General features: G+C 34.1%; 2 protein-coding genes across 2 annotated transcripts; both read left to right on the top strand.

The window, feature by feature from the left end:
• The first annotated feature begins 494 nt into the window (after positions 1-494).
• Positions 495-12,381, top strand: clpxa (caseinolytic mitochondrial matrix peptidase chaperone subunit Xa). Its single transcript, XM_026266871.1, has 14 exons — positions 495-854; positions 1,397-1,548; positions 1,694-1,811; positions 2,762-2,916; positions 3,015-3,177; positions 5,658-5,699; positions 6,867-7,043; positions 7,496-7,660; positions 7,750-7,838; positions 8,548-8,712; positions 8,871-9,173; positions 9,611-9,703; positions 9,816-9,922; positions 11,357-12,381. The coding sequence occupies exons 1-14, from the start codon at positions 800-802 to the stop codon at positions 11,445-11,447; spliced, it is 1,875 nt and encodes a 624-aa protein (XP_026122656.1). The 5' UTR covers positions 495-799; the 3' UTR covers positions 11,448-12,381.
• A 1,000-nt stretch (positions 12,382-13,381) lies between these two features.
• On the top strand, positions 13,382-25,722 carry ubap1lb (ubiquitin associated protein 1-like b). The gene is made up of 8 exons (XM_026266870.1): positions 13,382-13,545; positions 13,764-13,992; positions 15,765-15,898; positions 17,586-17,728; positions 19,307-19,873; positions 22,775-22,972; positions 24,663-24,764; positions 25,276-25,722. Exons 4-8 carry the CDS (start codon positions 17,597-17,599, stop codon positions 25,408-25,410), a joined length of 1,134 nt encoding a protein of 377 aa, XP_026122655.1. The 5' UTR covers positions 13,382-13,545; positions 13,764-13,992; positions 15,765-15,898; positions 17,586-17,596; the 3' UTR covers positions 25,411-25,722.
• The last annotated feature ends 176 nt before the right edge of the window (positions 25,723-25,898 follow it).

Raw genomic sequence — 25,898 nt, 5'->3', positions numbered from 1 at the left:
AATACATTTTAAAAGTAACCCTCCCAAGCCTGAATATATATGAGTTATATATTATGAGTAAAACCAACCATGCCACCTTAGGGGCACCATAAGTAAGTTAGTTAGTTAGGTGTCCTATGTAGACTGCAAAGTATTTTTTCAGGGTGTTTATTTTGTAATTTATCTGTAATGAACAATAAAAAGTATTTTTAAAAAGTGTATTGACACTCAAACGCACATTTTGTACTTTTCTCTGTACACTCTGTGCAGTTTTATGACCGTCTGTAATAATACAAGGGAGTAATGTTAGTTGTTGTACTGTAGCTTTTGTGATGGACTTTTTGTTTCCGCATATTGTAGAAAACTCACTACTATCCGACTCACTGGCTTTAGTAATTTATTGATTCATTTGACTCACTACTAAATCGGTGACGCAAGTGATTCATTGATTGACCGATTAATTGACCATAATAATTCTTTGAATCTTTGGAGATTGATTCGCTGACTCAGATGATTCTCGGTCAGAATGATTCAGTGACTCAAAAGTGTCATCAGTTGTTTACTCGTATCAGTGTATTTGCGCAGACAGCAGTGTGGGTTTAGTTTAGCTGCCTACAGCAGCTCTCAAAATAACGTATTTCGTTCAGTAATGTGATTAATTGCTATTTAATTCACAGAGTGAGTTTAAGTCATTTATTATCGCCGGGCCTGTATTGAATGGCTTACAGTGCGTTAACGTTAGCTCTCAGCTAGCGCTAACCTTCAAGCGCTCCTCAAATTCAACAGATTCAGTTCGTCAAACAAACAACAATACTCAAACATGTCGTGTACGTGTGCTTTAGCAGCGAGAAACCTCATAAATTCAGCTCATAAAGGTAAGAAGAAAGTCATATTTTGAAAAATATTGATGTTTAAATGTTTCTGAGTTTGGCTAGCGCTGCTGCTAGTGCGCTAAAAATATAAACAAACCATAATGATGTAAGTTACTATTATACATTTATATAACGTTATATAATACAAATTAGCTTTCAATTAGAAAAATGCATTTTAACGAAAAATGTTAATAACTGGACATTTGTCAACTAACGTTTCTACTGCAGTACACATGCGCATTGTTTATATAATAAGATTATTAAAATCATAACCTATTATTCTTATGAATTTATTCAGTCGTTTATTGTATGTCATTAGTTAGTTTGGCCTGGTGATTATTTAAATTATTTATTGGACGATTCATAAAAGGAAAATAAATGAATTGTTTTATCAAGACTTCTGTAGACAGATTAGAAACATTATTTATCTTATGGCTTGGATTTGTGTTCCAGTAAAGTGTGATTTTTGTTGACAGATGCTCTTCAAACAATATGGCTTCATACCATTATTGTTATTGTGAGTGATGTTTGTGTTAATGACACAGGGATATCCAGCTCCAGAATCCAGTTACTGTCACTGAGCCGCCCGGGAACTCTTGAGGTTCGTCTGGGGCGCCGTGTCCCCGTGAGGTCATTCTCTGAGACAACTGTGTATTATGCTTCAAAAGATGGGATGAAAGATGGAGATGGTGGAAAGGTAGGATGACAAATATGCGGCGTTACATGCATACACTTCTTGTTCTCTGACAACAAGGGTCTGAGAAGGAAGTAATAATTTTGCCAGTGTAATTCTTTCTCTTCCTGGAAATTGTGTGTTTTTTTATACTTTGTTTCCTTTTAAGAAATCAGTTGGTGAAGGAAGTGGAAAAAAAAACAGCTCTAGTAATTCGGGCAAAGGGGGAAGTCAGCTGAGATGCCCCAAATGTGGAGATCCTTGCACACACGTAGAAACATTTGTTTGTGAGTACTTCATTTCATATAAGGTTTTACTTTTATTTTTTTATTATTATCATTACATTTTATTATTATTTTTTTTCATTTTTCATAAAATATCTGTCTGCTGTGTGTATTACTGGATTTCTCAAGGTCATTATTATTATTTATTTATTTTATGTATTTTCTTTGTGATACTGACCTTGTTTCCGAAGGATTACGGTTTCTTTTGGCCTTGTGTATGTTTAAGTCGGCCAGAGTATTCACTGAACTAACTGTTCAATGCTAAAAATAAATCATACACAACAAGTTGCTTTTTCAACTGCTGGTGCTTTAATTAGTAACATGGTTTAAAAGTTGCCTAGTTAAAAGTAAAGATTGAGATTGATTTTAACTGCAATTGTATTTTTTCTTGTTTTAAGACTTTCTTTCAAATCCTCTGGTTTGCAGACTTGTTTGTAGTTGTTTGAAATAATAATAATGATAATAATAATAGGGAATTCTATATGCATAGGTCTATAATAGCAGAGCTGTAATGTCAAAGTTGTACTTTAAAATACTGCAAAATAAAAAAAGATTGTTCAAATTTAACCAAAAAATCACAGCTATAGTATTTCACTGTGAATTAATAAATTGTATTCAAAAATGTAATTATATGTAATTTTATTTTACAGTACAACTGAAATTACAGTTTTAATATAAGATGATTTGTGCATGTTGCATTCTCAAATAAACATTATAAGCATCCTAAGCTCAAGAGATGAGTTTATGCAGACCTTTAGACACTGAAAACACTGGATCATGAGCTGCTTGAGTACCTTGGTTCAATATAAAACATGTAAACTATATTTTAATTAAATTCGGCCTTTGAGATTTGATAATCTCACTACGCAATGTCATGATTATGGTTTTAATTTGATTAATCATGCATATCTTAGAAAAACAACACTGAGGAAGATGTTATTTCTCTTTTGCAGCATCAACTCGCTTTGTGAAATGTGAAAAATGCCACCACTTTTTTGTGGTGCTTTCAGAAACGGACACTAAGAAGAGTTTGAGTAAAGACCCAGAGTCTGCAGCAGAAGCTGTCAAGTTGGCTTTCCAGCAGAAACCCCCTCCGCCACCTAAAAAGGTGAATATTCTTTTAACTTTGAGATTTTAAAGCAATGTAACACACAACTGGTGGTTCCCATCTTTGTGTGTAATGTCTCTGTTTTTGTTTTCTCGCAGATCTATGCTTATCTTGATAAGTATGTTGTGGGTCAGGATCATGCTAAGAAGGTTCTGTCGGTGGCCGTGTACAATCATTATAAACGCATCTACAACAACATGCCGGCAGGCTCCAGGCAGCAGCAGGTGGAGGTGGAGAAACAGACCTCCTTCACTCCTCGAGGTTTGTACTTGCAGAGATTGTGGATGTGTGTTGAATACACATAGAAGGTAAGAACAGATGGTTTTCATTCAATGGTTCTTATGTAAGAGAATGTAGCAATTTAGAAATTAATCCGTTTCAGGATACAAATTATACTTGGTGTCCTCAGGTTTCACTCTATCAGCTGAAAGCTCAAAATGGAGATGTGACTCTTTAGTAAAACACACAGGTTTTTGTGCTTTGAAGATTAAAAGTAAAACGAATCCAGCTTTTAAAAAAATATATGTAATATTCATTGAAGTTTGCTTTTCTGTTACATATCAAAGTTTTAATAGATTGTTCAAATCCTTAAACCTAAATATGAGAATAATCTCATAAAGAATAATTCACACAAAAATTAAAATTTGCTGTTTATTAACTCACCATCAGGCCTTCCAAGATGTAGATGAGTTTTTGTTTTCTTCATCAGAACAGATCTGGAGAAATGGAGCATTTCATCATTTGCTCACCAATGGATACTCTGCAGTGAATGGGTGCCGTCAGAATGAGAGTACAAACAGCTGATAAAAACATCTACTGGTTCAATGGAAAATAAATCTCACATTCAGATCACATTTATGGTTTTTGAGCTACGGATCGGGTTGTTTTTCAGATCAACAAGAAAAAATATTTAGCTTTAATATAATAATAATAATTTAGTATGGAAATTTAATAATTAAGTGTAAAATAACATTGCATAGTGTTCAATTATAAATTGAATATATATTCATCTTTATCAAAGCTTTTTTTATATTTTTTATTTTTATTAGCATTTATAACAGCAGCTGTTATTTATAGGCTGCTTTTCAGTCCTGGGGAATCAAATAAAATTAAATGTTTCAGTTTTTCTAAAAAGGTAAACATCTTTTAGCTATTTTTAGTGGAAACAGACAAGCCAATATTGCAGTGTAAATACAATTGTCTGATTCGGCATGACACTGACAGAGTATTTTAAAAAAGAAAAGAAAATTTTACTGTTTTCTTTTCAAGTTGTATTCTTCAAATACGCCTACAGTGGTATTTTTCATAATGTGGAGATGCCTTCACACAACATCAACACCTTCGTGCAACTGCATTTATACAGCAAGCTGTTTCATTGGTCCTATTCACACCGGACAATGGACCGATATTATATCGAAGTAAGTGCGCATCATTGATCATTGTTCTTGCTAAAGAAAAAATGTTCTCATTACATGAGATCTGCAGTTTAGTTTAAATATGAATTATTAGAGCACTCCTTGCTGTCATTAAAACGTAGCATGCCACAAGAAAAGTGATCAAGCGAATCCACTACAAATATGTCTAAATTCATGTCATTTTGGTTTAGCTTCTGAGTGTGTGTTATCTCCATTAATGAGAGTGGAATATTTAATGTTAATTTGTATATCGTAATGAAACCTAATGAAAAGAGTTTAAAACCGCGTACGCACATCTCTATGCCCAATTTGTGCGTACGCAATGTTTATACATGAGACCCCTGATGCATGGATCCAATATAGAGATACACATCTGATTTCTTTCTCAGCTGTTGTCGTTTACTTAAAACATAAGCGACTACATTTACCAGAATTATCCTGGAGATCTATTTTGGTCATAATTTTATGTGTATATTTATCTGTTCAAACACAAAGGTTTGGTGTTTACACACAGTCTGAAAACAGCGTGCGAATAACTAATCAAATTCCCTTTCGCCTTTTCCTTCACTGGAATGGTTTAAAATCACATGTATGTTTAAAAACGCACAAATGGTAAACTTTCACTCTATTATTTTACATTTTGCAATTCATCCGCGGATCACATGCGTGCCGAACAACGGGGCTTGGTCCGTATGAATTAAACAGATCAACTGCAATCCGTTCAACTAAAAATGTAACGATAATCCAAATGTAACTCCACTCCATCAAATGAATGTCTTCTAAAGTGTAAAGCTGCATGTAAGAAGCAAACCCATCATCAAGATGTTCATAATGTCACACTGTCTGAAAGCATTATTATGAATTATGGACACGAGTTTTGGCCAGAAGCAGTGGCTTAATGTCAAAACGTCTTAGATTTAGATTTGTTATTACATACATGCAGCATTTCGCTTCACAAGACATTAACTGATGGACTGGAGTGGTGTGGATTATTGTGATGTTTTATCAGCTGTTTGAACTCTCATTCTGACGGCACCCATTCACTGCAGAGGATCCACTGGTGAACAAGTGATAAAATGCTAAATTTCTGTTGTGATGAATAAACAAACTCATCCATAGTTCATCTTGGATGACATAAGGGTGAGTAATTTTTAGTTTTTGGGTGAGCTTTTCCTTTAAATTGTTTTTTTTTTTTGTCATGTTTGAAATAAAGGACTCCATTGTGTACTTCTTGAATTGAGAAATGAGTTTATTGATTAGACCGAGGTTTCTTGTTGTGTGAGAGTTGATAGTGATTTCATCGTAACTGTCCTCCTTTCTCCGTAGAGCTAGAGCTAAGACGACGGGAGGATGAATACAGGTTTACAAGTAAGTGTATGTCAACACCCATAATCTGCATTATTGTCTGTCATTTAAGCCATTTCATTTTTCTAAACTAATCTGTTCTGTGATGTTTTAATTTTGCTTTGATTTTTGTTGGGTGTGCCAAAAAACATGTAGTTAGTTTTTCCATTTCCTTTAACCTTTGTCACTGTTGATGTGTGATATTTATGCATATTGACGTAAGTGACCGTGCATGGATTAGAAACAATACTGGTTTGTTTTATCAGATAAACAGAGAAGGAGAGTTCCCGAGTGACCTGATTTAGCTGCTAGTTCATGTGTCACTCTTGTCATATGCAGCTTTCAGAAGTTCTTGTCACAGGAAATCCCTTAAGATCCTGTGAATAGAGCAGCTGTGCACACTAAGCAATTTGACCTTACCAGCATCATATGAGTAATCTTAAAATAACAGATGACTACAGCGCCAAAATATGTACTTTCTTTTTGCTAGCTTTTATTTTTAGATTTTTTTTTTAATGTGAGTTTGTCATTAGTTTTTTTTTTTTGTAAATATATATTTACCTTTATTTTTTAATATTAGTAATATTGTTTTTTCTAAGCTAGCAATTTGATAATTTTTTTTATTAATTTAATTTTAATTGATTTTAGCTCTATTTTAGTTTCTGATTTGCTTTATGTTTTGCTTTTTTTTAACAAATTGTCTCTTAAAGAAATGTTCGGTTCTAATGTCTAATTAATACTAATCTGATTCAACATCATATATGCTGTCATATACAACAAAAAATAATTTCAGTTCATCCCTCAGTTTGATTGAGAAAGTTGGCTATTAATTTTGCCTGTGTAAATTTATATTGAATTTATCTTAAAATATTATACACCTTTATATTGTAAAGATGGTTTCACAAACGGTTTTTGAACGTCTTGTTATAGATTGCCACAGTAAGTGCATTAACATTAATGTAATGAGTGAGGAGTTTATATCTGTGGAACATTCATTTTAAAGGTCTTATGTAAACTGGTCTAATTATGTAAGACATAAAAAAATTTTGTTCAAAGCACTGAATTATTATATACGGTACATGATGAAAATTCCCTGAAAGTCAGAAGTCATTTCTGAATGCCCTAAGCTCCAAAAAGTAATAATTTGTGTTTTTTATGTTTGTTTTTGCCTTTGTTATTTGATTTGTCCAGAGCTGCTGCAGATCGCAGGGATCAGTCCTCACGGAAACGCTCTGGGCGCCTCCATGCAGCAGCAGCTAAACCAGCAGGCACCTGCAGAGAAGAGAGGAGGAGAAGTGCTGGACTCCACACACGCTGACATCAAACTAGAGAAGAGCAACATAGTGCTGCTGGGCCCCACCGGCTCAGGTGAGACAGAAACACACTTTCAGTCTTGTGTACATTATGACACTTGTAAAAGTTAGTACTTTTATTCAGCTAAGATGCATCAAATTGATCAAAAGTGACAGTAAATACATGTAGAATATTACAAAAGATTTCAATTTCAAATAAATGTTGTTCTTTTGAACTTTCTATTCAAATCAGCAAATCAGAATATCAGAATGATTTCTGAAGGATCATGTGATGCTGAAGATTCAGCTTCAGTCATTTTTCTTAATTGTAACAATATTTCACAATGTCACTGTTTTACTGTATTTTGATCAAATAAACACAGCCTTGGTTGGAATAAGAGGCTTCTTTGAAAAACATTTAAAAAAGAACATGGTAATGTATTGAATAAAAGCAGCCTAAAAATTGTTGTGCTAAAAAAGTCTTGTGCTAATATGAACAACTAGAAACATACCTAATCTGTACTACAGGGAAAACACTTCTGGCCCAAACGCTGGCCAAATGCCTGGATGTTCCCTTTGCAATCTGTGACTGTACCACCCTCACTCAGGCCGGATACGTGGGAGAGGACATTGAGTCAGTCATCGCAAAGCTACTGCAGGACGCCAACTATGTGATCGAGAAAGCTCAACAAGGTAACACTTCCTGTGACGTTTAACCACAGGCCATGTAGTCCAAGAGTTTGTTCAATTCAACTCTGATTTGGATGTTGAAATTGTTTCAGGTATCGTGTTTTTGGACGAAGTAGACAAGATAGGGAGCGTTCCTGGGATCCATCAGCTAAGGGACGTGGGAGGAGAGGGAGTGCAGCAGGTGGGTCGTTACAAATGAACCAGACTCCATGTCTCCACTTCAGATATGTCACTGATATTCAGCTGAACTTTGCCCTAAATCACACGAATGCTCACATGGCTGTTAAAGATTAACAGAAAAACAGTCCGTTACTCTTGGAATCTCACTTCAATGAATGAATTTTTTTACTTTTTTAATCACAAACAAAAACTTTAGATGTATTTCTGCAAAATGCTACCAAAGCTTGTTTCCTCTGAATTTTGAGTTCACATCTTATTGTTACTTTTTGTTTCTACCATGAAATAAAAAAGTAATGCTATTTTTTTTATCTCACAATTTATATTTGTATATATGTGGAATTCATATTCATATACACTGCAAAAAAATGCTTTTCAAGCTTAGATTTTTTTGTCTTGTTTCAAGCAAAAACTCACTTAAGTTTGACTTTTTTTATGAAAACAAGAAAACAATTTTTATTCTAGAAATTCCTTCTTGATTTAGTAACTTTTAGATATTTTGGCTGGAAACAAGAAATAAATCTTTGCTTGAAAAGCATTATTTGCAGTGTTTATGCTTTATTTAGTTGTTGTTGTTAGATTTTATCTTGTGGCTTTAGCAAGCTTCAATAAAACACTGCTTCTAAAATATTTTTGTCAAAATAACGATTGTGAATTCAGATTTGTGAAGACATTGTGATGATGACTAACACGTGCTTCATTGTTTTTGATAGGGTTTACTGAAGCTACTGGAAGGCACTATTGTTAATGTTCCTGAAAAGAACTCAAGGAAGCTGAGAGGTGAAACTGTCCAAGTTGACACCACCAACATCCTGTTTGTAGCCTCTGGAGCGTTTAATGGCCTTGACCGTATCATCAGCAGGAGAAAGAATGAGAAGGTGAGTAATAACAGGATGTTGACGCATAACAACAAGGTCTTATTCACACAGTGATGCGAGATCTTCTCAGTTAATTAATGTTGGTGTCTAAGAAGAGTTTTCATGACTGAAAATGATGTTTATGTAATCTAACTGTTGCCTTCATATTCTATTTGTAGTACCTTGGGTTTGGAACACCGTCTAATATGGGGAAAGGTCGACGGGCGGCAGCAGCGGCTGACCTGGCTAACACCACGGGTGGAGAGGTGGACGCAGTGGCCGAGATCGAGGAGAAGGACCGGCTTCTGAAACACGTGGAAGCCAGAGACCTCATTGAGTTCGGCATGATTCCTGAGTTTGTGGGCCGTCTTCCTGTTGTGGTTCCACTGCACAGTCTGGATGAGGAGACACTGGTGCGGATCCTCACAGAGCCACGCAATGCTGTTGTGCCTCAGTATCAGGCTCTCTTCAGCATGGACAAGGTTGGTGCCTAATATACAAACAGCAATGAAGTCATGTGCCTATCCATGTGGTCATAATTATTTCCTGGGTGCACAGTTATTATTGTTAACTAAAATAAAAACTACACTAAAACCATAAAGAAAAAAAAAGTTCTGTACTGGAAATAAAGGTTTAAAAATTATAGTTAAAAAATAAATAGTTATATAGTTTAAAAATAAAAAACTAGTTGCCAAGGCTTCTTTTCTTTAAAAATAAAATAATAAAGTAAAAAATAGACCGTATTTGAAAACACAGGTATCATTTAGCCACCTTGCAAACTATTTAAAAGTGTTCAATATTCATTGAATTCAGTGATTCCTCTGTGTACCGCATTTTGAGTGTCAGTGAGATGGTTTAATGTAATGCGAAAAAAAAAGTGAATCATGAAGTGTTTCTGAATATCTTTGTTTTGTATTAGTGTGATCTCAACATGACACCTGATGCCCTGAGAGCGATTGCCAGGCTGGCTCTGGAGCGTAAAACCGGAGCACGTGGGCTGAGATCCATAATGGTAAGAGAATGCTGTTTTGTTGTTTTTTTGTGACGTTTACACTTCCTCAAGGCATGCTGGTATAATGACGTGTGCTCTTGTGAGGTCATAAGCTGCCACTGTTTCCCAACAGGAAAAACTGCTGCTAGATCCCATGTTTGAGGTGCCACATTCAGATATCGTGGCCGTGGAAGTGAACAAGGAAGTAGTTAAAGGAAAAGCACAACCACAGTACATAAGGTGAGAGCTGACATGACCTTGTTTGTTATTTTATCATCTTGTGTGTCTGCAATAAAGTTTACAGTCTTTTTTGATACACATGGAACTATGGACTCTTTTTATGCCTGAAGTTATTTTTAAATGCCTGGGTAACACTTTATAATAACTGAATGCTATTAATCATTAGTTAAGCATCAGGAAACAGTTAATTCATCATTTATAAAGCATTAATAGACATTTATAAGCAGTTTATAAATACAGATATAAATGCTTTATACCTGATTTAAAAGCATATCTATAATGTATTTAATAATTGTTTTTTCATACTTTATTAATGATCAATTCATCATTTCTAAATTAAGTATAGCATTATTTACACACCAGTTATTAAGGAGTTGTCAGTGGTTCATAAGATCACTTAGAAATTGTAAGTAAATGATAAATAAACTATTTAAATGTGCATTCATCTTTTTATTCAGACATACAGTACAGTTACTTATAGTGTTAATAAATGGTTTCTTAACATGTATTTCTACTGTAATTCAGGGTTAATTCAGGTAGTTATAAAACATATGTAGTTGTTAGTTAACTATTTTTGTGAGCTCATCTAAAGTGAGGACTATTTATGCCTTGTAAAGCTTTTACAAATGAGATTTAAAGGCTGTTAATTTTATGTATCACTGTGTTGTGTTTGTTTCCGTTTTTTGTTTAGAAGATAACTGAGCCTTTAAATATACTTTATAAATGCTTTACAAGGCATAACTAGTCCTCACTTTAGATGAGCTCACATAAATAGTTAACTGACCACTACTAAATGCTTTATAACTACCTGAATTTACTACATTTCTTGTGATCATATGAATCACCGGCAACTCCTAAATCACTGGTTTGTAAATAATGCTATACTTCATTGAGAAATGATAAATTGATCATGAATAAAGTATGAAATTACACATTATAGATATGCTTTTAAATCAAGAATAAAGCATTTATATCTGTATTTCTAAACTGATTATTACTGTCTATTAATGCTTTATAAATTATGAATTATCTGTTTACTAATGCTTAATAAATGATTAATAGTGTGCAGTTATTATAAAGTGTTACCATTCGTTATATATTTATTTGAACTGTAATACACGTTGCAATGAATTTCTTTTTATCAAAAATAATAAAAAATACTTATAATAAGTAATACTTATAATTCAATAAATATTATTCGAAACAAGAAAAAAATCTTGATCTGTTCAGTATAATTTATTTTTATGCAAACAAATAATGTTTTCTCATTCTGGGTTCAATAAAAACTTCTTAAACTGATGTTATTATGTACAAACTGATAAGTAAACCTGCACACATTGCTGTCACTTTGAATGCACTGCCTCATTCGATTAATGGCACTTTGTGGTGATTTTAATTAGTCCCGTTGACTGTACTGCTGTTCTTTCCTCTCAGAGCTGCAGCTAAAGACTCTTCTGAGGAGGAGTACGACTCTGGAATCGAGGAGGAAAACTGGACAAGACAGGCTGATGCCGCTAAGAACTAAAAACTACAAAAACCTGGTTTATAGTCAAGACTTTTCTTTAGTTGATTGTTTGCCTCCTCGGTTCTCCTAAGGGTCCATTTCTCACTATATGCTTGTGATGACTTGTTGCTCACTTTAGTACTACATCTTATTCCTTGAAAATATCCCAAATCTACTCTTACTTAGAGAAATGAGAAATTAAAGTCAACCAAATTCTCCCCTGACACTTTCCTCATAAAGAGATTGTTAACCGTATGTGAAATGTAAAGATAATTTTATTTTATTCTTATTAACTTGATCTTGTAGGTGATTTTATGAACCGTTTGATTGGACACCAAACAGAAAGCATAGAGGGCTTGTACCAATGTATGTTTGACTTCAGATTCCCTGTGTCTCTCTTTGCCAAGCTTGGAACAAAATTATATGTTTGTGTCGCACTGGTCATGTACTGGTTATATTGATATAAATAGAGTACTTTATAAAGCTACAGCAGATCACTTTCATAAAAATTTCAGCAGGATTTCATGGGATTTTTACGTCATTTTTTTCTAGTACACTCAAGCTGCTATTTGCATTAGGATAAGGGTCAAGAAAATCAGTAACTGGCTGGAATTGTATTGAATTGTATCAATGTCTTGTCTTGATTTCTATTGTTATTCACAAAGTGGCCCAGTGATGGAGGATTTATTTGTATTGGCCAGATTAAAACAAATTGTACACAAGTAACTTTGGTCTCTTTGCGAAAGTTGTGCATCGGTGAGCAATCTCCTGGTTTAATTCATTTTAAATCGCTTCACAGAAATAGATTATTTTTATTTTGAATTGCGCAGTTTGTTACAGGATATACTCTGATTAAGTACAAGCCATGTATGCTTTTAATCCTCACCCTTCAAGTCGAAGCATATATGTACAAAACAAATGTATGCAGGAATAAAATGTAAATATTCTCACTGAGCAATGCAGGTCTTTGCTGTATTTTAAGGAACACTGCAATAACAAATGGAGAAAGATCACGCTGTTTCAAACCTGTGTAACTTTCCCTCATTGAACACGTTATCCATTATACTTTAATGTCCCAATCATTCATTTATTATAATGTCCCATAAAATATTATATTTATAAACATGAATTAATATTATACTATATCATTATTGTAATTATTGATTATATATATATATATGTGTGTGTGTGTGTGTGTGTATATATATATATATATATATATATATATATATATATATATACACACACACACACACACACACACACACACATATATATAACATTTTATGATACAATTTTGATCATATAATACTATATTGTACTGTATTATTTAAATATCCCCATCAGTATATTCCCTATATTAATAGTATGCAGCTTATAATTAAGTAATATTATATTATTATTATTATGATTTTGAAGTTAGTTATATATACACACACATACATATTTATTATAATATATTAATAACATGCCATATTAATTAAATGTATAATAACATATTTTATAATTGTTAATGTTAATAAGAATCATACTGTATTTTTCATATATTTAATTTAATTTAGATATTGTATAAAATATTTGTAAATAATTTATTTGAGTTAGTGTTCTTTTAAAAAAAAATGTTTCAGTTAAGAGAAAATCAAATATATTATGAATTTTAAATAATTTCACACTGTGCAGATGTTGCCATTTTTCAGATTATTAAGAATGTTCTGAATGTTTCTGTGGTCTTTACATGTTTTTGTGAATATTGGTTTATAATCAGATAAAGGTTTGATATCACTTTAGCAAACAAAAGTCTCTTAATGAACTTTGCTGTAGAAGATGTTTTTTTCACAAATTGGACATAACAGCTTTGTTAACTAGCATAACCTTATATTACTAATTATGGTATATATTTTAAAGAGAGAGAAAGTATAGTTTGAGAGTGCATACTCTCAAATGTAGTTGAGAGTATGCATTTAAATGTCAAGCAGGGTCTGATCTAAATGCCTTGCTGTTGTTCAGGAGAGTCTCTCAGAGGTCAGAAAGAAACAAGCCAATGCCAAGAGAATGCTAGACATCCTCAAATCTCTGTAAAAACTCAGAAAACTCCGGAAAGAGGCTGCGACCAGGAAGGGTAAAACATACAAATATGATTAAGTTTGCATGATTTCATAAAAAAAATTGATCTTGACACTTTTTGTACAACATTATTCTTCACACCTTTTGTAGATTTTTTTTTTTAGTTTTTCTATATATTAAACTTGGATTAAAAAAATCATTTTTACAAAAGTCAACTAGCTTAATCACTTCACCTATAATGCGTGAAAAACAATGTTTGTCCAATTTTACCAGGCATGTTTCCAGGAAAGGAGAGTGATGAGAGTTTTGAGTGTGATTTGGAGCAGCTGAGGAGTCTGATAAACACTAATAAACGAGTGTACGTGACAAGAGAAAGATCTGAGAGTCCTGCTGGAGGGAAAGCAGGAGGAGAAACGCAAACAAGATCGCAAGAAACGACAGAAGAAAGAAAAAGAGAAGCTGTTCCAGAAGTAGCTAGAGGTGGATACAGTGCTGTTTGGAGGTAATTTTACATGTACATCTCTGTCTATCTATCCGTCCGTCTGTCTATATATCTTTCTTTCTATCTGTCTATCTGTCTGTCTGTCTGTCTATATATCTTTCTGTCTGTCTGTCTATATATCTTTCTTTCTATCTGTCTATCTGTCTGCCTGTCTGTCTGTCTGTCTGTCTATATATCTATATGTGTGTGTGTGTATGTTTGTATATATATGGCAACAACATAAACAAACGTTACTGCGGATGCACGCTTTTGTGGCCTTCCGGTAGACTTCCAAATAGAATCAATAACAACAGCCAAGTAGTCCCTCTAGAGTAGATTATTTTTGATACCAAGCAAAATATGTTTCCTGCATAAATCTGACAGCCTTACTGAAAAAGCTAATTCATTCTCTGCCAGCAGGAGGTGCTTTAAAGTGTGAGAAAAAGAGTTTCCCCAGTAAAGGCTGTACACAAAACAGCGCTGAACTCACAAACACTGGTTTATAAGGCATAACATGCAAGATGAAATGAAAATGACAGAACATTTTCTAATGATAGTCTTCCTTTAGAAATGATATAAAAACATCTAGGCCTCATTTAGAATTTTTAATGTGCAGTACATGCTCATGTTTATTCAACAAAGCCTTTCGGAAAATCGGTCAGTTTTGATATTGTGGCAAGCCCCACAAATAAATAAATGTATGAGAAACACATCCTACAGCACAACTACCTGAGCCCAACTTCAGTCTGCTCGTCACACTAACTTTAACTGCATTTTTAGTTGGTTCCATATCCAGACTGATAAACAAACACAGACCGGAACTTAGGACCAGGTGCATGAGCCTGATGAAACCGTCTATATATGTATGTGTGTGTGTGTGTGTAATATACTATAATAGCCAATGTATTAAAATGGAAATGTATTTTACAGTCGTTATTTCACTTCATTCAGCTTTATTTGTTTTCTATCTGTTTTTCTCTATATATGCACACTACAAATGTAAAATATGCATGAAACATTATAGGTCCAAAGCAAGTTTCCTGATCATTCATTAGGCTTATTTTCCTAAAAACACCACTAGTTGGCAGTGTACTCATGTTTCTATTTCAGTATGTGCTTCACTGTATGTACAGATATATATTTAGTGTAGCACATCTTGAAATAGTACAGAATAAACCTACTGTTAATCTTTTTGTGCAGTGGTATTTATATGGCATGGCACTTCTTTCCCTGTTTCATTGTTAGTAAATGCTAAATTCTATAAATATACTATAAATACACATTTTCATGAAATAAAATTTTATTTATATATATATATATATATATATATATAATTTTTTTGAATTTATTATTATTATTTTTTATATATTCTACATATTTTTTTTTTTTTTTGCTTTTTTTTTTTTGCTTAATGGTAATGATAACATGATTCTTCCTAAACTTCATACAAATAATGCTATGATGTAAAGAAAAGGCTTACGTTTGGGGTGAAATATGAAATGTAGAGGTTATGGCCAGAGATTTCACCCATTTATCTGAAGGAAGCTAAGTCTATTAGCAGTCCTCCCAAACACATTACATGTCGTTCTGTGAAAACGTCAGAAGACTGATTACATCACATTGTTTTCCTGTGGACCGCTTAAGACAATCAGGCTGATGGTGTTGTTTACAAATTATAACACATCTCGAGATGTACAGATACATTACGTTTGTGTAATATTCTACATGACAACGTAATTCTTTACTTGGAAAATAAAATAAATGTGAAGGTTTTCTAAATGTGGATGGTGTAGGTGTGAGCGGCTCAGGTAAACAGTTGTCAGTGGATTAGTGGAGCAGAGGAATCAAGACACGGCTCTGTGAAGAGTGACATTAACACTGTCCACAGCACACCACTGAGACCAGCCGCACGCAGGAGAGCCAGGAGGTGAGGAAACATTCAGCACTACACACCACCGACGTCTAGTTCTGAGTAGAGTTTGTGTGAAGTGGTTAGTGTGCTTTAAACTAATCACTGAAATTTAATTTGATAAACTTAAACTTTCAAAATGCATTTAATTATATTCATCTGGAATTCTTCCTTTTTTTATATAACGTTCAATGCATTTGTTATGTTCATGAGTCATCATTTTCATTAATGTTATCAGCTTAAATGAAAGCTGTTTGATTAAAGTACAATGTAATGTAGAATTTTATATTTTTATAAATGTTTTATAGTATTTAACTATAATATAGAATTATGTCACATTTTGAAATATAATAAACCTTTATGCAGATATTACATGAAACATCTTTTTTTTTTACAGTAAATACAGTATGTTTCGGAATTGCAGTATGTTTTTAAAAATACAAAATTCAAAAAATAATAGATTTATAAGATTTTCTAATAAACAAAATGTTGTATTAAATTCATTATTTTTATCCATTTATTTTTTCTGTTATGTAAAATTAAGCAAACTGTTTGTAACACTTTACAATAAGGCCCTGTTAGTTAATGTTAATGATTTACCTAACATCAACTTACAATAAGCATTACAGTATTTAATCACCTTAATGTTAATAAAAAAATAATAAAATACAACTGTTCATAGTTAGTTTGTGTTAACTCGGGTACATTAAATAACAATAACAGATATAACTTATGATTTTATTAATCTAACTTATGAATCTAATAATAAATGCTAAATTGACATTAATTTATCTTATTTATTTTTTCATTGTTAGTTCATGTTAACTGATTAGGTTAGATACTAATGCAATCTTATTGTAGAATACTGCAACTTAGAGAACTTTTCATTGTTCTTTCTTGCACAAGAAGAAAAACAACTTAAGAGCTCACTGAGCATCTGGCTGTTAAGACTCAGCTCAGATTGAAAATCTAAAACCATCTGGTGAAAAAGGTGAGGAGCAACATATTAGGAGCAGATCTGAGCATCTGTCCAAAGTGAAGAGCGTCAGCAGCAGGCCATCTGGTGCAGGACACTGACTTCCCATTAACACTGGGCCTATAACTATAACTATAAAACAAACTATAACTAGTCTTGAGAAAAATGCATCATCTCTTCCAGTAAGGTCTCTGACAGGTGTACATGTGATGATGAAGCATGTGTGATGTTGAGACGGTCAGGTGTTCGACTCTCAGTAATCTTTAATCCCTAATCCTCTAGTCTCCTTACTATTGTGTAACAGGTAAACAAAAAAAGAGACGTTTCAACCAAGCGTAGAACACATAGGTGTTTTCTGAGAAAGGGGAAAAACATACAAATGTGTTTTTTGTTCGTTTGTTTGTTTGTTTGTTTGTATTTTGTCTTGTTACTACACTACCCGTCAAAAGATTAAAATATTTAAATGTTTTTGAAAAGTCTCTTCTGCTCACCAAGGCTGTATTTAATCGATCAGATATACAGAAAAATCAATATTATCATGAAATATTACTACAATTTAAAATACCTGTTTTCTATTTGAATATATTTTAAAACGCAATTTATTCCTGATGCAAAGCTGATTCTACTCCAGCAGTGTCACATGATCCTTCAGAAATCCTTCAGATGGTGTAAATTTCAAACCCCTAGAGATCTGGGGCACAGATGTCAGACGTTTCTTTGTGTTTTCAGATAAGGGTGAAATGTCCTGTCTGGATGAGGTGACCTTTAAGATCCATCTTGGCTTTCTTGAGGATGTTAAAGAGGAGGCTGAGCTCATCACAGCTCCAGAAATCATTTTGCCTGACTACCTGAAGATATTACAGGAAACTGAGGTATGATGCTCTCTAAAATGCAAGTTTTTGACCTGACGTGATCTGTTGGCATCAACTGCATTCACATCGTGAAACAATTGCCAGTATTCTTTTCCTGAACCATTTGGGATCTACTTTTAACTAGCGGGTGCCAAAGTGAATTTTAGTGGATGTATGAAGTCAGTTCTTATCAGTTTCACCGAGTGTTTTCTTACAATAATGTGCCACTAACATTTGACCACCTTAATTCTTTAGATGCAAATTAACAATTGCTGATTTGCATTTATGTGTATATAGCCAGAAAATGAATTTGGATGGAAGCTCAGATTATTTGTTTCTTTGATTAACTTTATGTGTTCCATTCAATTGTTGTTTTATGGGGTAAGCTATTGAAACAAAAATTTTTTTAGGGTGATTTATTATTTCATGATTGCTCTAATTACACTGACATGTAATCTGTGTAGTACACTGTTTGTTTAACCCAGAGGTGTGCGAATGACATGAGGACCATGTCAAAAATACAGTACAATTATATCTCTGATTACAAAAACTAAACAGTGAAGGTGAAAAGAGTTCTTGGGACTCAGTAATCATTGAAATATTGTTGATGTAATTGTTACTGTAGATCCATTGGGATAAAATGCCTAAAATTCCAAAGGGTTTGCTGTGTGTTACTGGTCAAGGTATTTGCAAAGAAAACATACCACTGTCAGGGGTTATTACAATCGAATCAAAATAAGCTAATGTGAACCTTTTATGGCTATGTGTTGAACTTGAGTTTCTGTTAATTCTTCGTCATTTGTCCCACGTCTGTCCAAGAACAACATTGTGTACCTGCCTTAGAGCATTGCACGCTTTTTGCATTTAGGACTTGTTGTGTAATATTTGGCTGGTGTGAATGCTTCTCTTTTTCACATCTGTTTTGTGGTGCTCAATGATTCATAATGCTGATAACGGCAGATGTTAATAATATTCAGAGGGATTCCCGTAGCAGTAGCTCAGCATACATTTAGATGAAGTTTAAGTAACTAGTGTAACTCTTGAAACAAATCTTTCTTTATGAGGGCTAGTCAATGCAGTATTTATGCAGTTATTAGGAATTATCCCTAATTGTGTGTATTTATTTGTTTTGTTGATGTTAGTGGTCTTGGGCTTTATACTGACACCCCTTGGCTCGGATGAAGAATCACGCAATGTGCTTTTGCTGAAATTAATAATTACCTTTGAGCTTTGATTTTAAAATCTAAAAGTGGGTATCGTTTAAATTTAGCATTTATAGTTAGCAACAGCCCATGCAGACAACTTATATCTGGAAAGCTACATGACTTTCTGAAGTTTTTAAAACATTAGGCATCATGCATTTGCTGACTTAAGAAATGGTTAATTGGGCATCACATGCACAAAACGATTGAGGATCGCACACTAGAAGACTTTGAAGTTATTCCTTGAAAGAGATGCATGACATTTTAAAATATGTGCCTTCATTTAGTGGATGGAAACATAGCTATTGTTTTAGATGTCATCAGATGATGTTTGACATTGATGTAAGTGTGTGAAACTCAACTCTAAAGATGCCAGGTTTGTGTTTTGATGTTTCAGTATGTCTTTAGCCTGGAGAACTGGGTTCTCACGGGTCTCCAGGGTGGCTATCCAACCCTCAATCCCCGCTCTTCCTGTGAGCCTTCGGCCACATGTCCTCCATACTGGATGATGTTCAGCAGCCCTCAGGAGAGCAGGTTAGCCAGCCGCTGGAGCAGTGACTTTTGGGAGCCCAACCCTCGTCCCCGCAGCCGCAGCTTAAACGCGGCCCACTACCGCACGATGAACGCTCGAGTCAAATTCACCATCTCTGACTCAGAAGATGAAGAGTTTACAGAAGAGGATGGCGCCGCTCTTGCTGACAGTGAAGCACAGTCCAAGCGGGGTGGTATGGGTTTGCCAAGACAGGGGCCAGGGTTGAAAGATTTGCCTACTTGTGGATCGTCAAACTTCCTCAAGCTGCCTTCACCTTGCAGCCTCGCCGCACAGCACCAGGAGACGTCGTCTTCCCACTGCAGGCATAACTCACCCAGAAGAAACTTCAATAGGAGTCAGAGCTCTGCTGGTCGTACTAATGCATCTCCCAACAACCTGCAGTCTGAATGCATTTACAGTCCCACCCCAAAGGTAAGACACCATCTTCTACTCTTGCAGTCTGCCTCAGAGTCCAAACTTTGGTTATGAAATAAAGTGCATAGTAGAGTGCATTGTAGAGCACTAGAGTGTTGATGTATTTTTGTAGGCCAGCCTGGAAGTTTGCATCACCCTGGCTCTCTTGACAAAAACCCAAAAGGATTTTTCAATTGGTTTTTGGATTGTTGCAGAAAATAAGGTCCATGTCCAACAAAAGTTTATGATTACACACTTTGTTTATCATGGTAGTCTTAAATCTTTTTTTTTTTTTTCTTGAAGCCTAAATACACTTGGCAGAATTAAAAAAGTGTAGGCTGTGAACGAACTACACTACACTCGCAAGACATCACCATCACTTCAATCTTTATTTAAAAAAAACATTTCCCTGAAAGTTTAATTTAGAATAGAGTGTGACTTTAAACACATCGAGGCTGTAAGATAAGTGAGTAGATTTCTTGTTCTGTGTGATGTTTAATGTCCCTGTCAAACTCTATACTTGCCTTTTTACAAAGTGAAGAATTGTCATAGAGACCAAATTTGACTTTTGAGATCTCCTGTTGTAGTAATATCTGTTGTTAATGCTAAGCAAAATACATTTATTGGTCTTTGGTTGTCAGTGGGAAGAGTGGATCCTAATCAAGTGGTATTCTTTTGAATTCAGTGCAAGGGGACTTCCCACATTTCTGCACACATCCTTCTCAGGATATAAATTTCACTACAAGTATAAAGTGCAACGAAGTACAAAGTCCAATGAAACACAAACAGACACATGGTTCATTTAGATGCCCAAAGGTGTGGTTTAAATTAACTGCAAATGGCAGGTCATTAGTGGCTCTGTGACAATAAACATTTTAACTAAACCACACTCCTCTTTACTGTTTGGGTAAGTTTTGATTTACCGAAATTACAGTTTGTACTCTTTGGGTAGTATAAATACAGGCAGCTCTGCACAGACAACTAATTTCTTTAATTTATTTACAAAATATTTTTGCATGTCTATGGAGAAGAGCTTTTCACAGTTGCCAATTCACTGAAGTTTTTAATAGTTCAAAGCTCACAATAACAGTTGTCCATAGAAGGCAACCGTTGGCCTTACTATAAATGGATTTAACTGCTGGTCTTCCAGAAGCATTTAGTCATTTCTCACCATGTTCCGGAAGGATTCATTGTAAATCTTGAGCATATATGTCTTGCTGTGACTGAAAGGTATTTTGTTGTTCCTCAAGAACAAGCATCCCATTCAGTTCATTCAGACATTAGACATAAATGACTTCCCCAAAGTATTTCTCTTTCTCTCTCTCTCTCTCTCTCTCTCTCTTTTGGTTTGGTGCACATTTCTGCAATGTCTCAGAAGATGAACTAGCTAATAATAGCGAATGCTAAGTCTTTTCCTGGAATCTTCCCAAGCTGCAGCAAATTTGTCTAGATTAGCGAGTGGCAGTGCTTGGAAAATGTCCTTCTCAACAAAGCTACGATTCAAGGTTATGCCTTTGTTGAGAGTCTAATCCAACATGTTATTAATGCTCATGACATCATCTCCTATAGGCTGTGTGGTAACAGTGCACTGGATATGGCAGGGGGCTTGTAGTTTTTGTTGTTCACAGTTACAGAGTTTTGGAAAGCATTAAATGCATTTTCCAGGAGTTTAATGACCTTTGCTGTTGTTTTATTCCATGTTGGGCTATTTCTTCCAGGGATCACTGTGACTCATGTGCTGAAACTCTTTGTGATCTTCAGTGTTTGAATGGCTATAACAGGGTCACTTAAAATATGGGAATGACCAAATTTACCCAAAACCCTATAATTCCTAAACAAAACCTCAAAAAAACTTTAATGTTGATATGGCTATAGGTGGCGCAATAACAAGTTAAAAACTATACAGTATTTACCTAAAATTACCTAAAATTGTTGTTTTTATCTTGCATTTAGGTGGTTAGGTTTACTAATTAATATACATTATATTTTAATGCATGAAAATGTTGTCATCAATTACTCACCTTCAAATTGTGAGGGTTTCTTTATTTTGTTGAGCACAAAAGAAGATCATTTGGAGAATGTTGGTGACCAAACAGTTGACGGTAGCATTGACTTCCATATTATGGAAAAATACTTTGGAAGTCAGTGGATAAATACTGACAGAATTTACATTTTTGGGTGAACTTTAAGGTGCATGGACCTCTGCAATTATTTTTTTTAGTTTATCCTTCTGTAGCTCAGCTGGTAGATAATGCCATTATTAACACCAAGGTCATGGGTTTGATTCCCAAGAAATGCACACACTGATAAAATGACATCTGTAAATAACTCTGTAAATCACTTTAGATAAAAGGGTCAACTGAAAGCACCGATGTAAATGTTTTCAGAAAATATGTAACCCTGCAGCACAAAGTCTTAAGTCACTGGAGTATATTTGTAGCAATAGCCAAAAATACATTGTATGGGTCAAAATTATCAATTTTTCAATTATGCCAAAAATCATTAGGATATTAAGTAAAGATCATGCTCCATTAAGTTATTTAGTAAATTTCCAATCGCAAATATATTAAAACTTAATTCTTGATTAGTAATATGCATTGCTAAGAACTTAATTTGGACAACTTTAAAGGTGATTTTCTCAATATTTAGATTTTTTTGCACTCTAAGATACCAGATTTTCTTTCAGATTTTATATTCAGCTTTCAGTTGATATATAAATCTCAATTTCCAAAAATGGACCCTTATGACTGGTTTTGTGGTCCAGGGTCACATATTTAAAATGTTGTTTTTAAGTATGAATCGGACCTTGCACCAACAATAGTGTGTTTATCATTCTAGATATTCTCAGTATTGTGTTTCCAGCCCTCATCTCTCAAGGGTACTTTGACCATGAAGCACTGTTGTTGTTGTTTTTTCCAGGCCCAGGGTTCATCCTCCTCCCCGGCGCCATCACGGCCTCTCAATTCCCACGCTGCCATCCTGGACTCTTCTGTGGAGCTGCTCTCTGCTCTCAGCCCAGAGGAGAGGGAGCTGCTGGCGGCCGTGACCGAGCGGGGCTACCCTCTCCGTACGGCCATCATCGCCCTCCAGAAAACTGGCCAGCAGAGTCCAGAGCAGGTCAGTGAGGAGTCAGTGTGAAATAAAAGATGGGATTCATGGGTCGAGATGTCATGCTGAGATTCTCTGCACTGTCCTTGGTGTATCACAGGGGAAGGTCAATTAAAGTGCATGCCGGGTTACCAGTGTAGTTCATTTACGAATGTCTGTTTATGAACATGCACATGAATGCTTGATCGCATTAATGTTTCCAATAATCATAAAAAAAAGGATTGAAAGGATTGAAATGCCTTGTAATACTAATCTTTTAATTTCACTGAAATTAAAGAAATTAAAGAAATTGTTCAATCTGAAATAAAATATAAATAATAGAATTAAATTAAAATATTAAACTTAAAATACGTAAAAGAAAATCAGAAATGCTGCCTTGGCAACTAACTAAAAATCGATTGAGCTGAAGCACTAAAATGTTGATACTAACAAACTAGAATAAGTTCTTCTTCAAAATATTAATAAATACTATATAATATTCTTAATATTAACAAATAATATTACATATTTAAGAAAAATTGCCATACTTTCATTTGTTGACTTGACTGAAAATGTTTCCAATACTAAAGCAAATATTTTTGGAGCTTTTAGAGACTGATATAGTTTAAGTTCAGTACACTGAATGTTTTTACATTCATTTAACTCCTCAAAATAGGTTATGAGTTATATTAGTTATATAATATAATAGTTGTTCAACTCAACAAAGCTAATTACAAAACCACTCAAAAGTAAAAAAAAAAAAAAATATTAATAATCTAAATTTGAAGTGAAATCAGAAAATGTAATAAAGTCTTATTCAGAATATGAACAAATCTGTAAACGAATATCAGTGATAAAATATCTCTCAATCTTTTGGTTTGGCGGCTGGTATAAAGAATGATGTCTAATTAATAATTTTTTTTATATATAATAAATACTTGTATGTAACTAATATGTTTATTAAATGAATAATAATAATAACTATTATTATTTATGCTGTTGTTACTTTTAAAGCAATGTAAATGATTCAATTATTGTTGTTGTTATTATCAACTTCAATTAGTTTTTAAATAAAAATAATAATAATAACTACAAAAATATGAATTTAATTTAACTCATCTTAAAAGTGCATTTTTACCAATAATAAAGCATTGTAGTCCGTAGGAATAACTTGAATTTGTTCTAGATCATTGGATTCCTTGAAAGCCGTTGAAGCGATGTGTTGATGTGTCTGTGAAGTCACTGACTGACCAGCCAAACCTGATTCATTTGTATCCAGCTGTATCCTCAGTTGCCCAGTGAGCCACTCAGCATGACCTCAGACAGCTGCTTGGGACGGATGATCAGATTTGAATCAACAAAGCTCATCCTGTTACAGATTAATCAGACCAGCCGCTCCTCTGTGACTCTTATCCACACACTTCTCACGTTTCACGCCTGAGCCTGATATCCAGTCTGATCATGAATTATGATCGCTCACATTCATCTAATGATCTTTCAGAAGTCCACAGCTATGATGACGTACTGTGTGCTTGATAACCGCATCAGTTGATCTAATTAACCAGTGCTCCCTAGAAGTCCATTAGAACTCCACCTGGCCTTGTTTTCATGAAGCTTTCATGAGGGCTTTTCTGCAGTCACGTTTCCTGCAGTTAAAGTGATCTGTGTTGTGTTTGTGTTCATGTACAGTATGAAGGACTGTTTATTTGTTCTCTTGCAGATCTTGAGTTATATGGTGGCGTGTGATCGGTTATGTGAACTCGGCTACGATGAAGCTCAGGTCGAAGAAGCACTTGAGATGTTTCAGAACTGTGAGACTAAGGTACGTAAATGACTTCTTTTTTTAATGTGCTACCACAAATCAGTCTCTTCTGCTCGCCAAGGCTGCGTTTATTTGATCAAAAATACAGTAAAAAGCAGTAATATTGTGAAATATCTTTAAAATAACTGTTTTCTATTTGAATATAGTTTAAAATATAATTTGTTCCTGTGATGCAAAGCTGAATTTTCAGCATCATTACTCCAGTCTTCAGTGTCACATGATCCTTCAGAAATCATTCAGACATTTATGATTATTATCATCAATGTTAGAACAGTTGTGCTGCTTCATATTTTTAAGAAAAGAGCCATTTTTTTAATTCTTTGATCAATGAAAAGTTGAAAAGAACAGCATTCGTTTGAAATAGAACCTTTTGTGTCATGAAATGTTTTTGTTACTTTTCATTAATTCAGTGCATCCTTGCTAAATAAAAGTATTTATTATAATATTTTTACCAACTACGAAGCTTTGAATGTTAGTGTATATTGTAACCTTATTTGTTCCTCAATTTTAGGCTGAGGAGTTCCTTCACCTTCTTGCTCAGTTTCATGAAATGGGCTTCCAGCAGAACGCCATTAAAGAGGTTCTTCTGGTGCATGAGAACCACAGAGAGCGAGCACTGGAGGAGCTCATGACCCGTGTGGCCTGATCCAATCCGTCTTATGATGCAGTGAATTAGTTGCGATCGTGGTTTGTGCTGTTCACCGAGCTCGTATAGCTGTTGCTTGTTTATCATATTCTGCACTGTTTATTCGTTGCGCATTCTAGACATGTGTTGAGGCCTTAGGGAAAAGCACAATTTGACAGTCGACACCAGAGAATGGCTCTATAATAATACGGTTTTGTAGTGTTTTCCATAGCAATCAAACATTTTGTTGCTTTATTTATTGAAATGTAAACCACTGGTATTTATTATGTTAATTTTCTTTTGGAATTCATACAATTATTAAGCTTTTAAAAATGCATTTTTGCAAAATTGTAAAGCCATAAATATATATATATATATATATATATATATATATATATATATATATATATATATATATATATATATATATATATATATATATATATATATTTGGACTCTTTAACATCATATCCATCTTTCCAGTTTCTTTATGGTGCCTCCATTTACTT

Source organism: Carassius auratus, chromosome 7 (assembly GCF_003368295.1).
Source record: "Carassius auratus strain Wakin chromosome 7, ASM336829v1, whole genome shotgun sequence".
NCBI lineage: Eukaryota > Metazoa > Chordata > Actinopteri > Cypriniformes > Cyprinidae > Carassius > Carassius auratus.
Note: the sequence above shows the minus strand (reverse complement) of the source record. Positions and strands in the feature narration are given on the sequence as shown.